Genomic DNA, 13,488 nt, shown 5'->3' with positions numbered 1-13,488 from the left:
TGTGTGTGTGTGTGTGTGTGTGTGTGTGTGTGTAAAATACCAACTTTTAGGGTGGAGTTAAGCATTATTTGTGTCATTTTTTAAGGCCAACATAAATATTCTATCAATATCACTTTTAAATGTTCCAGTTGGTATTTTGCATATATATATATATATATATACACATAAAAAAGACACTGAGCCTCCACTATATCCTTGCTCTGACCCTAGACTATAGATCTAGAAACTTCATTTCCTCATCTCTGATTGCCTACTTACAAAAAAACTAAGGGGAAATGGTCCAACGACTGAGCAAGATGGGCAATTTGGTGGCCATTTGACACAAATTAGAAGGTCAAAAACTCAAAATTTCGTTTGGGAACCTTTTTTTTTTGGACTCAGCACCCTTGAGATCTGTAAAGTAGGCCGGTTCCTGACTTGTACCCATAAATGCTCCTCACTTCTTATAGAAGGCCTTTTTTCTGAAATCCGTCTAGACTATACAGCCAATCATGCTCTGTGTCCGCTGACAGAAAGTCAACAATCCATCATCCATGGAGGTTAAAGTCTGAACTAACCACACTGTAAACTTGTAAATTAACAGTAGAATACTAGCAGCAGGGTTGTCAGTATTCTACTGTTAATTGTACAGTTGCCTAGTGGTGGAATGTAACTAAGTACATTTACTCAAGTACTGTACTTAAGTACAATTTTGAGATGTTTGCACTTTTCTTGAGTGTTTTCATTTTATGTAACTTTATACTTCTACTCCACTACATTTTGAGGCAAATATTGTACTTTTTACTCCGCTACATTTAGCTTCCAGCTTAAGTTACTAGTTACTTTTTTGGATCAAGATTTAACATGGAAAACATGATACATTTAAAGTGATTAGACATTTGTTTTTAAATGATACCTCATAACATTATATTAAGTAGTTAAAATGAGACCTGTCTTTACAAAATTGCAATGCTCTTTACAGAAATGCATCAATACAAATAATCTAATAATATATTTGGAATATATTAAACAATCTGAGTGGGTCCATTCTGCATTACAAGTACTTTTATTTTTGATACTTTAAGTACTTTTTGATGCTGGTACTGTTGTACTTGAGTAAGTTTTGAATGCAGGACTTTTACTTGTAGTGAAGTCATTTCACAGTGTTGTATTAGTACTTTTACTTAAGGGAGCTGAATACTTTTTCCACCACTGACAGTTCCCTTACTGTTATTTACTTTACAGTATGTTACTGTGATAAAACCACATACTGAATTATAGAACAATCCTGTATCTCCTTGATTTGACAGTAAAATACTGATACTGCAAACATCATCTAACAAATAAAACATTTCAGTTCAATTTACACTGTGATTTGCTCAAGAAATGCAGGATTAAAAAGGATGTTCCAAGAAAGTAAAGACCAGAGTTGGCTGAATGTCTCCTCTAGAAATACAGCAGCTTTCCGTATTTTCTCTGCTGTTGATTCTAACATAACTCCCAGAATGCAATGCTATTTACGGTATATTCCAGTATTTTATGGGAAATGGCAAACTACCTACAAATATTGCCCAGAATGCATTGTTTTCTACAGTATAATACCTTTTTAACCCTTTGATGCACAACATGGGTCTAAAGTGACCCGACAGAGTTTTTATCTTCTATATCTTTGCAATAAATTATTTTCATCATTCAGTATTCCAGGTTTTCCTCAATTAGTTTGTTTTGATCATCATACATCCTAATTTTATGTTTTCCTTTATTATTATTTTTAACAAAATCCCCTTTTGTGTCACTACTCTTTTAATGCACAACATCGGTCAAAAATGACCCATATCCATTTTTTAGCTAAGTAGCTTGCTAAGCTAAATACTTAGCTAACTTCTTGGCTAAGTATTTAGCTAAGTAGCTTGATAAGCTAACTTCTTGGCAAAGTATTTAGCTATGTAGCTTGCTAAGCTAACTTCTTGGCTAAGTATTTAGCTAAGTAGCTTGCTAAGCTAACTCCTTAGCTAACTTCTTGGCTAAGTTTCTTGCTAAGCTAAGTAGTTAGCTTAGCAAGCTACTTAGCCAAGTAGTTAGCTATGTAATAATACAAAAACGTTTTGTCTTCATAAAGTATAAGAGGCAAAATGAAAATAATGATCTGTTGTTATAAAAACAAGATATTTAAAGAATACTTGGAATGTTCAATCATAAAATAAGTTGATATCAAAAGATAGAGCACAGAAACACACAGCAAGCATTAAATATGGGAAATGAATGCGTGTCATTTTTGACCCATGTTGTGTATTAGAAGGGGGTCAATATGTTGTGCATCAAAGGGTTAATGGAAAAAAGTATGTTACTGTCACAATGCTGTTTTCTTACAGCAATAGTAACATGAACCAACACAGCTGGCTCATTCCTGCTATGAAGCAACAGTTCTGATGGCAATAATTACTTTCCCATCATTTCTTTCAAATGTGCTAAATCTGGCTTAAATTATAGCCTTTTCCTCCCTTTAACACAAAGTACTGCATGTTAAAAACACATGTTCTTCCTGCACTGACTTTTATTTGGTACTTAATAAATGCCTAATTTTTCCTCAAAAAAAGTCCTCAACTAGAGAATATAAGCCACAAAAGTATCACCAGCTAAAACCCTAGAAATAATTGTTATTCTGCTCCTCACCTGTGGAACAAACTACCTGTAGATGTGAGGTCAGCTCCTTTAAATCAGGACTAAAAACACTATTGTTTACTGCAGCGTACTCTTAACTTTAACACTTATCTGCTCTACTCTACTGCCCTTACTTTTTAACTACACAATGTTTGACTTGTGCTTTTTATTATTTTATCTATTTTCTTATCCTGCTGTATCTTATTTGTATTTTTATTTCTATTTCCCTGTTTTAATTGACTGTTTTCAATTGTGTCTTGCTGTTTTAATGTGTATGTAAAGCACTTTGAATTACCTTGTGTTTGTTGAATTGTGCTATACAAATAAACTTGCCTTGCCTAGAAATGCTCCACCCTGTTAGTTCCCCATTTTGCAGTTGATTAAGACCATATTCAGGAAGTGACATAATTGGGAAAAAAAGAAAAAAGAAGCTGTGGTTCACTGTTGACCAATTTAAACCAGTCCACCCATAAGCATTTTTATTTAATTCATATTAATATGTCACTATTCGTATATAATTCAACAAACAAACAAACATACAGTACAGGCCAGTGTAGTTTGGACACACCTTCTCATTCAATGCGTTTCCTTTATTTTCATGACTATTTACATTGTAGATCCATCAAAACTATTAATGAACACATGTGGAATTATGTACTTAACAAAAAAGTGTGAAATAACTGAAAACATGTCTTATATTCTAGTAAGCAAAGGGTGGTTACTTTGAGGAATCTAAAATATAAGACATATTTCACACTTTTTTGTTAAGTACATAATTCCACGTGTTCATTCATAGTTTTGATGCCTTCAGTGAGAATCTACAATGTAAATAGTCATGAAAATAAAGAAAAACACATTGAATGAGAAGGTGTGTGTCCAATCTTTTGGCCTGTACTGTATAAAATCCGACTTTTTCCCCCCAAAAAAGCATGAGGCAAAAATGTTGCTGCGTAATAGAAATGACTGCTGTAATTCAACCAAGTTAGTTTAAATAATAGACTTGACACTAGAGTGCGGATAAGCAGATAAAAGGATAATGAATTAATGAATGTTGTGGTCATTTCAGGCAGAGAGAGTTGTTAAAGCGTTTTATTTGCTGTAAGGTTGAATACACCTCGACTGTGTTAGTAGTATAAGATCACTTGACAGAGAAGAAGCTCTTTCATTAAGGGAAAAGGGATTAAAACAGTATGCCGTACAAACATAACAGCATTCAAAACAAAAAGGAACAACACAGTTCTGTAACTGGGCATACCTTTTTCCTGCATCAGAGGAACATTTTAAAATGCATAGGAATTAAAATTTACATCGTTTATATATATATACACTACCGGTCAAAAGTTTTAGAACACCCCAATTTTTCCAGTTTTTTATTGAAATTCAAGCAGTTCAAGTCAAATGAACAGCTTGAAAGGGTCCAAAGGTAAGTGGTGAACTGCCAGAGGTAAATAAAAAAAGGTAAGCTTAACCAAAACTGAAAAATAATGTACATTTCAGAATTATACAAGTAGGCCTTTTTCAGGGAACAAGAAATGGGTTAACAACTTAACTCTATGGAGTCTTGGGCTATTTTGTCCATTTTTGAATTATTTTCATGTCTTTGTAAGTCATTTTGTGTCTTTTTTTTGTAATTTTGTGTCTTTTTTGGGTCATTTTGTGTCTTTTTTGGGTCATTTTGTGTCTTTTTTTGGTCATTTTGTGTCTTTTTTTAGTCCTTTAGTTCAACATAAAATGTGATTTTGAATCTTTTTTTACTTTCAAAACACTATCATGCTCAATAAAGAATTTTAAATGTTGCAAATGTGCATTAATTTCAGAGTACACTGAGACATTAAACTGCATAATTTTCAATTAAATTCTGGAAAAGTTGGTGTGTTCTAAAACTTTTGACCAGTAGTGTATGTTTGGTTATTATAAGACTAAAGAGTCTCATTTCCCATCTGCCACCAGTCCTACATCAGTCTCTCAGTTAGCTGTGAAGGTGCAGGTCCCTCTGGATCTTCTCTGTGGCCTCCACCATCAGCTGGCAGGCTCTCTTGTGTTTAGGCCAGTGCTTCACCTGACATTCTCTGTGAAAAAGAGAACATGAAGAAGATTTTACATGAGCAGAAACATACATTTTCAACCATTAAGTGAATGATATCTACATGAAAACAAAAGTCAATGTTTTAATTACTTGTGTGTAATTTATGTTTGGTGTGTAAGTTACATAATGAATGTACTTTAACCCTTTATCAGGCAAAGAACTATATTTGGTAACTTCAGGTAATATTTCGAGAAAAAAGTTGCAAATTTACTAGATTAAAGTGGCAAATCTACAAGAAAAAAAGTTGCAGATTTAAGAGATTTAAAGTGGCAAATCTCTTCTTAAAACCCACCTCTTCTCGTTGGCTTTTAACACCACGTAGAGTGTTGGTTTTATGTTGATTTTATGATTTTATGATTTTTTGTTTTTATTGTATTCATGCATATTTTATTTTGTGCGGGCAGTACATTTTACATTTTATTTTTATTTATTTTTATCCCATTTTTAATTTATTTTATCTTATTGCATCTTACTGTTCTATTGTTTACTACATCTCTTTGTATTGTGTTATGTATTTATTGTTTGTGCAGCACTTTGGAAACCTTGTGTTTGCTAAAATTGTGCTATATAAATAAAGGGGATTGGATTGGATTGGAAATCTGTGCGAAAAAAGTCGCAGATTTACGAGAAAAAAGTGGGAAAAAAGCAACTTTTTTCTCCCAGATTCACCACTTTAACCCTTAATAGGGCACTCATTGAAATACTTGCAAATTCCAAATTTCAACCCTAGAGAATATTGGAGGATATTACATACTGCCAGAATGTGTAAAAAAAATATACAAAATAATATTTTGAGAAAAATGTTTAATGTTTAGATTAAAGTGGCAAATCTACGAGACAAAAATATGTAGATTTATGAGATTTAAAGTGGTGAATCTGCGAGAAAAAAGTTGCTTTTTCCCCACTTTTTTCTCGTAAATCTGCAACTTTTTCTGGTTTCCAGGCTAAAATTCAGCATCTTAAATCCACAATGTTATCGTAAATCTTTGCCCTTTAGGCTCAGCTCCCTCTTCACCATGAAACATCTGCATTACTTTATTATATCCACATGCTGTGTGTCTCACCTGTGGCAGTACCATTCTCCCTGACACCGAGAGCATCTCTTTGCAGCCTCTTTCCCACAGCATCCACACTTTGGCTTCTCAGGGAGCAAACTCTCCATCACATCCAGATTATACGTCTGGGCCAACCTGGTGAAACAATCTCAATAGAAATCACAATTGGATGGAGTTGATTTGTGTGTGTCTCAGCCTTGTGTTTCAGTTTTACCTCTGAGCCTGCAGCCTCAGGTCACTTTCAGATGGGCTGAACGTTTCTTTGACTTGATACTTTGCTATTGCTTTCCACTTCCCAGAATTCTCTCTCACAATGTGGTCCCACATTTCTGGAATCTGTACATAAAGCAAAGCTGAGTGTAAATACACAGCGGACATCGTTACTGATAGATCGATAGATAGATAGATAGATAGATAGATAGATAGATAGATAGATAGAGAGATAGATAGATAGATAGATAGATAGATAGATAGATAGATAGATAGATAGATAGATAGATAGATAGACTGACTTTATTTATCCCAAGCTGGGAAATTACAGTGTAGCAGCAGCATTACACACAGAGACAATAACAACATAATGAAATAAAAAGAACAACCTAGGCATACTTCAAGCAATAAAATATAAAAATACAATAAAAATACAATAAAAAATAAAGTGTCTAAAGAAGGAGTATGTATTAAGGAGTAGAATAGAATTCCAGTGCAGAATAAATATGAATATGCAGTATAAAAATGTTGGTGCTATGAAACAAATAAGGTGCAATGAACAGTGTGCCTACTGCAGGTATTGAGGCAAGTTTGTGTGTGTGAGTGTGCACCTGTTCCAAAACAAGTTCTTTCTTTGGAGGGGCAGGATCCGTGATGGCCAGGTGAGCCAGGTATCGCTGCAGCTCCACCAGGTTTGGCAGCTGATCAATCAGCACCTCAGTCAAGAAACCTCGCAGCTGTAGCACACGGACGATAAGCCCACAAATAATACAGCAGCAAGAACAACAGCATATGAAAAAAATGTGACAACAGGAGGATGCACAAGGTTCTCTGGTTATATAATTAATGCAACAGGAAGAGGATGAGAAAGCGTATAATAGGAGGAAACATCTTAGTCAAAACAACCTCTGGAAACTGAATCTGTGTTTTAACAAGCGAGGAGATCAGATATGATGTTGGAGGACAATGATCTGGCACTTACACACTTCCTGAGCTTCAGTTCACAGCTAATATACAGCAGCCACTTGGCTTTAAGAGGAGGTGTCGACTGATAGGAGTAACCAGTGGGCCTCATTCGGGACATTTTTGGCTTTTTCATTTATTTATTCAAGTCAAGTCAAGTCAAAGTTTATTTATAGAGCACATTTAAAAACAACCCCAGTTGACCAAAGTGCTGTACAGTTATTAAAATAGAATAAATCATACACAACTGGGTATGAATAAAAACAATAAAAAGAATAAAATACTAAAAACAGTTAAACAATAAAATAAAATAGTAATAAAAACTCAATCCAAAACAGAGTTAGAGATAAAAAAGACAAATAAAAGGGTAAAAAAGTAAAAAGAAAGCCAAGGATTCTTGCCTAGCTATATTAAATAATTTTCTGTGTTAGTGCATACATTTGGCATTACATTTTGGTAAGAGTTTGAGTTTTTAATATTTTGAAATTTAAACCTCAGCTCCTATAATAAGTATATGAGATTAATGCTGTTTTCCTGGTTTCCACTCAGGTTATCGCTGTTGTCATATGGATAACTGCAGTGTTTGAAGCATCAAAATCAATGTTGTGAAATCAATTCTGAATGATGAATTAATTAATATTTGGCAGTGTATCAGGAGTGAAGTTAGTAAAAAGACTAACTCAGTGAAAGTGGAAAATAATCATAAGTCTGGGAATTTTTTTTCAAATCAAAATAATATTTCACATCACAGCATCCTATTTTTTAAAAATATCTCACAAGAACATAGAGGAAATGTAAGTTTATGTAATCTATTTATTTAAAAAAAAAAAAAAAATTTTTTGTTAATATGTATTATTTAAATATGTATGTTTATGGGGAAAAAAAGTGTTAATTGAGTAGTGGAGAAGGGGTAGGTTTAAATAAGCATATGCTTCATCCTACTCCTTTTCGGACGTTTTGACTATTGCTTTTTTTTTGTTTTGTTTTGATTATTCTCATTGGATGCATTTGTTTTTGTGTTTACTTTGTTGTGTTACTCGCACATGTTTGAAATAAAAGCTGAACTGAACTGAAGGATGAAAATTGCCCTCCGATACCTTTAGAAGCTGGTTCTTGTTATAATTATTGAAGTCATATTTCCTCTGGCAGTCTTCCTTCAGCAGCAGGTTGTAAAGAGAGATCCAGAGCTGCCCGTCTAGTTTTGTCATCTTCAAACGGTCCTGAGCAGGAATCTTCTGCCATCTGCCATCTATGTATTTTTCTACCTGACCTTCATCAGGAGACAGAGTACGCCATTGATTGAAGAGTCTCTTAGGCAAAAATCACACATTTTTTTCTCAAATCTTTTTCCATGCACAGCTTTAAGGACACAATTGATATGAAAGAGGCGTGATATACTGTTTTTACGGCGACTCCAAGGGCAACAGTCAATCAGCTGGACCAGCACACAGGGGATGTTGTGGGTGCACAGCATGCGGTTGATGACACTGATACTGTAAAGGAAAAGGAAATCTTTTGAAAAAATGATTGCTAAATTATCCATTTTTAATCCTCTATGGTACGCATTATGATGCCAGTTAGGAAAAAATGTTTGGAGTGTTTTTTGTCTTAAAATAGACTAAATAAACAAAATCTGAAGAAATTTTATTCTTCTTTTTTTTTTTTTGTGGAAGTTTTTGGGGTTTGTTTCCGTAGGAAAAATTGTACCATAATGGTGCACAAGTGAAAAAGATAGTTTTTAAAATTTATTTGAACATAATTTATTTAATAAACATGTGTAAAAGATTCAGTAGCTTCAACAGGGTACAATACATAACATTTTAAATTTAAAAACATTATAAAAGGAACTTTTTTAACCGGTTTCTTGTCTGAAAGTGTAGGAATCTACTAAAAATGAAGGTTTGCTCACCTATAAGTAGAAATATATTTTTTTCCAGATGGAAAAGGGAAAGAAATTACGTTTTGAGTGATTTTTTGTGGCGCAAAATGGCAAAGCTGTTTCCTTTGGAAAAGTCTGCAAAATAGGGTTTAAATATGGCCTCCTGGAGGTCATGTGACAAATTAAAGCATTGCTATTGGTTCCCTATACTCTTCCCTCTTTTTAAAGTATCGCATCACTCAAAAACATACCTTGTAGAAATCTGACAGGCCAAAAATGGGTATGTTGCCTGAGGGCAACACTGTACCATAGAGGGTTAAGCAAAATTGCAGAACAATCCAAAATCCTCAAATGTGAGAATATGCTGCTTTTCCTGTTTTATATTCTATATTCTATATTCTTCCTCTTCTATATTCTTATAATTAAAACCTTGGTGTTTTGGATAGTTGGTCGGATAAAACAAGCTTTGTTCTGAATGGTTGCAACAGGCATTTTTTTACCGTATGAATAATTTATTTAACCAGATTAAAGTCTCAATGAGATTAAAACATTTTTCTATATGACCTGGCCCAGAGGGCAGCATAAACATTTTTACAATAAACTATACAAACAGACAAATATACACTGTATAACTGGACACTACTTCACTTGCTTTTATCACATTGTCTTGTTTTTTACCATGTTGTGTTGTTTTTAGCATGTTGTCTTGTTTTTAAAGATGTTTAAGATTTTAGACTTTGTAAGGTGACCTTGGGTGACATGAAAGGCGCCTATAAATCAAATGTATTATTATTATTATAATTATTAAATATAGCTGTCAAACACTAGAAAGGAGTGAACACATTATCACATTATTAGCTAAAATGCATTGAAAGGAAATACTTATAATGCGTAAAAAACATGCTATACCAACTGTGATTAATTCAATATTTTAAGGAAAATAATAAAAATCAATAGTATCAAAAAACAATTATAATGCAATGATTTAGCTTGACATGTTAATGCCTAAAAATATCGGAAGATTTCTCAATTTCTGTCCTTTAACCTTCTAATCTTCAAACTGACCAGTGGTGGAAGAAGTATTCAGATTCCTTACTTAAGTAAAAGTACTAATACCACACTGTGAAATTACTCCACTACAAGTAAAAGTCCTGCATTCAAAACTTACTTCAGTAAAAGTACAAAAGTATCAGCATCAAAATGTACTTAAAGTATCAAAAGTAAAAGTACTCGTTATGCAGAATGACCCCACTCAGATTGTTAAATATATTCTCAATATATAATTTGATAATTATTATTGATGCATTTATATAAGCAGCATTTTATTTTCTCAAGGTAGGGCTCATTTTAACTATTTAACATGCTTTTATGAGGTCTAATTTAGAAAATGTCACTTTAAACTTTAAACCGATCATGTTTTTCATGTTAAATCCCGATCTGAAAAGTAACTAAAGCTGCTGGCTATATGTAGTGGAGTAAAAAGTACAACATTTGCCTCTAAATGTAGTGGAGTAGAAGTATAAAGTACTGAAACTGACACACTGGCGTACCTCTCTGTGTGGTCAGTGATGTAGCGGAGCACAGAGACGGCCTTCAGAGAGATTTCAAACTCCAGTGCAGCACTCTGCATCTGCAACTCCTTCACCAAGTAAAGAGAATGATGTGACTGGTCAGTTTATGCAAAAGAAAGACTCTTCTGCAAAATTCTGAACAATAGAAACAACAAAATAAAAGCACCACAAAAACTCAGATCTCAGCACCTCTATAGAGGAAACGACTGCTGTCTCTGTCAGTTTGTGTTGGCTGTAAGATGTTTCTCCCTCCCTGGTGGCTTTGCTGGCCAGCAGGGTGAGTTTGCGGTGGCAGTAATCCACCAAGTCGAGCACAGAGTCATCAGCTGCCTCGCATGAATCCTGCACAACACACACAACTCTTTCAACACGATTACATAATTCATAACAATGTTTTAGTGAGAAAGAGCCTAAACTGTCTTTCCATGTGATCAAATACATGCGTCATCAGGTATAAAAATACAATTTTAAGGGAATGTATTTTTGCACTCACGGACCTTATGATACATTATCGTTTCAAGAAGGTTTATGATAGTGGCTTCATGGTGGATCTAAGAGGGACACACAATCAGTTAGAAGCGCTGCAAGCTAATCCTATTTTTACATTTAATGTTTTTACTCACCACCGTGTAAAGTTGAAATGTGTTCTTGGGATTAAAGTCCTGCAGCTGACGTAGAACGGGGAACACTTTGTGCTTCCACACTTCGACAAGGATCATTTCATGGACCAGAATAGGAATCTAAAGGAGGAGGAGGGGGGAAAATATTGTACATGAACGCTTCTTTTGATGTGGTCATCATGCTGTCACATCTCTAAGCAAAAAACCCCAAACTTGGTTCTTTTTTTCCAGGGCCTCTCTTAATGCCACTGACAGACATCACATGCATTTACATTTACATTTACATTTACATTTAGTCATTTAGCAGACGCTTTTATCCAAAGCGACTTACAGGAAGAGTAAAAACAAACAATCAAGGTATAGTGCGATAATAATTAGTGCATCAATAAGTGCTAGTGACAATTCTTTGAGGAGTAGAATTATCGTGTGGTGCTAGGAGAGAAGATGCTCTCTGAAGAGCTGAAGGTCTTCAGGAGTTTTTTTAAAGGTGGAGGCAGCAGTCACCTTCCCATATGACACCAGGAGCTCCTTGACAAACTCATCATGTGAGGCAGAGGCGTTCAGGATCGCCTGCATATTAAGTTTCTCGATGTACTCATGCTGTCTGAACCACCTGTCAACACAAAAAGAGAAAAAAAATACATGAAAAAGAAGTTCGGGTTTATGAACTGCTACTTTATGTTGTTGAATGTCCTATTTATGCTTATTTAAGTGGCTATTATAAATTATTGAAAGTTGTATAAATTAGGCAAAATTTGTGTGGAAAAAATGGTTATGGTCATATTCAAAGGGATCCCTTGACATTTTTGACATTGCAGATAAGCCAACATTTAGCTAATCCCATGCAGTTTGGGGCAAAATGCCATGCAGTATAAATGTGTTATTTTCACCTATTGTAAGGCAAAGGTTGTAGAGGGCTCAGTCTTTAGGCCACTGTAAAGATGGTAAGTAATGCTTGAAATAACACTCAAAATTTAAGCGAGAGAAAATGAACATGTCCATTTTCAAAGCGGTCCCTTGACCTCTGACCTCAAGATATCTGAATGAAAATGGGTTCAATGGGTGCACGACGAGTCTCCCCTTTACAATAATGCCTGCTTTATGATAATCCCATCCGTTTTAAGTACATACTATATGTTGTTTTTTTTGCATTCAGTATAAATGTATTATTTCTGTACTGTATTTGTTTAGGGACCCTGTTATGCAGAAATGTTCAGTCTTGGAATTGCATGAATTGGGTGTCACTGGAAAGCGGACACACTTGTGGGTTCAACAAGCCCAAAGAAAGCATTTGATTGTAGTGAGAGCATTTTTAAAATCTCCACCTCACTGTTTAAAATGACCTGCTGTGGCCTAAAAGAGGGCCGAACGTAAAGCGGTTAACCATCAGAATCAGGTCATTTTCCATTATCGATATTGGGAAAAATCACCTAAAGAAACACTCCATCATCTAGTTTACCACCAGTGGTGTAATGTAACTAAGTACATTTACTCAACTACTGTACTTAAGTACAATTTTGAGGTTCTTTTACTCTACTTGAGTATTTCCATTTTATGTAACTTTATACTTCTACTCCACTACATTTTGAGGCAAATATTGTACTTTTTACTCCACTACAGCTGACAGTTTTAGTTACTGTACAGGTCGAGATTTAACATAAAAAACATGATAAAATTAAAGTTAGACAAAATATTAGAGCTCACAACAGTATATTAAGTAGTGAAAATGAGCCCTACCTTGAGAAAATAAGAACATTGCTTACATAAATGCATCAATAATAATAATAATAATCCAATAATATATTTAGAATGTATAAAACAATGAGGCCATTCTGCATAACGAGTACTTTTACTTTTGATACTTTTAGTACATTTTGATGCTGATACTTTTGTACTTTTACTTAAGTAAGTTTTGAATGCAGGACTTTTACTTGCAGTGGAGTCATTTTACAGTATGGTAGTAGTACTTTTACTTAAGTAAGAGATCTGAATACTTTTTCCACCACTTTTTACCACTAACATTCAAAATCAGCATATCTGGAGACGCTTCTGTGACGTCATGTTATTGGCTAACACAGTAATAAGGCTAAAGCTAGCTGGCTAGCTTACCTCTCAGAGCCCACTTCCTTCAGAGAGAAAGTTTCCAGACTTTGAATAAATCCCTCCGCTTCGACAGGAAGTATCACACAAGTGTCCATTTCGTTATAGGAAACAAAACAACAAGCTATCACGTAAAACAAGAGGTGGAAAACTTCCGTATCTGGTCAAGTTGTTTCGTTGTTAACTGACGATAATGTTAGCGTTGTCATGGTGACGGTAACCAAGCGCACCCAGCGCGCAGTTCCTCCCGGCCGCCAGAGAGGGGCGGTGCAACTTCAAGTAAAGCAGCAGCTATGATCCAGAGCTGCACAGACACACCGTGCAAATACTACATCGACCTGTTAAAATAATAAAATAAGTAATT

General features: G+C 34.6%; 1 protein-coding gene across 1 annotated transcript; it reads right to left on the bottom strand.

Annotated features, from left to right (window-relative positions):
- Window positions 1–3,714: 3,714 nt before the first annotated feature.
- zmynd10 (zinc finger, MYND-type containing 10) lies at window positions 3,715–13,316 on the bottom strand. Its single transcript, XM_059328821.1, has 12 exons — window positions 13,134–13,316; window positions 11,529–11,637; window positions 11,028–11,144; window positions 10,902–10,955; window positions 10,594–10,746; window positions 10,384–10,472; window positions 8,353–8,447; window positions 8,052–8,224; window positions 6,603–6,728; window positions 5,996–6,117; window positions 5,791–5,916; window positions 3,715–4,709 (listed from the first exon to the last, which is right to left on the bottom strand). The coding sequence occupies exons 1-12, from the start codon at window positions 13,220–13,222 to the stop codon at window positions 4,610–4,612; spliced, it is 1,353 nt and encodes a 450-aa protein (XP_059184804.1). The 5' UTR covers window positions 13,223–13,316; the 3' UTR covers window positions 3,715–4,609.
- Window positions 13,317–13,488: the final 172 nt, after the last annotated feature.

Source organism: Centropristis striata, chromosome 3, assembly GCF_030273125.1.
Source record: "Centropristis striata isolate RG_2023a ecotype Rhode Island chromosome 3, C.striata_1.0, whole genome shotgun sequence".
In the NCBI taxonomy this organism is placed as follows: Eukaryota; Metazoa; Chordata; class Actinopteri; order Perciformes; family Serranidae; genus Centropristis; species Centropristis striata.
Note: the sequence above shows the minus strand (reverse complement) of the source record. Positions and strands in the feature narration are given on the sequence as shown.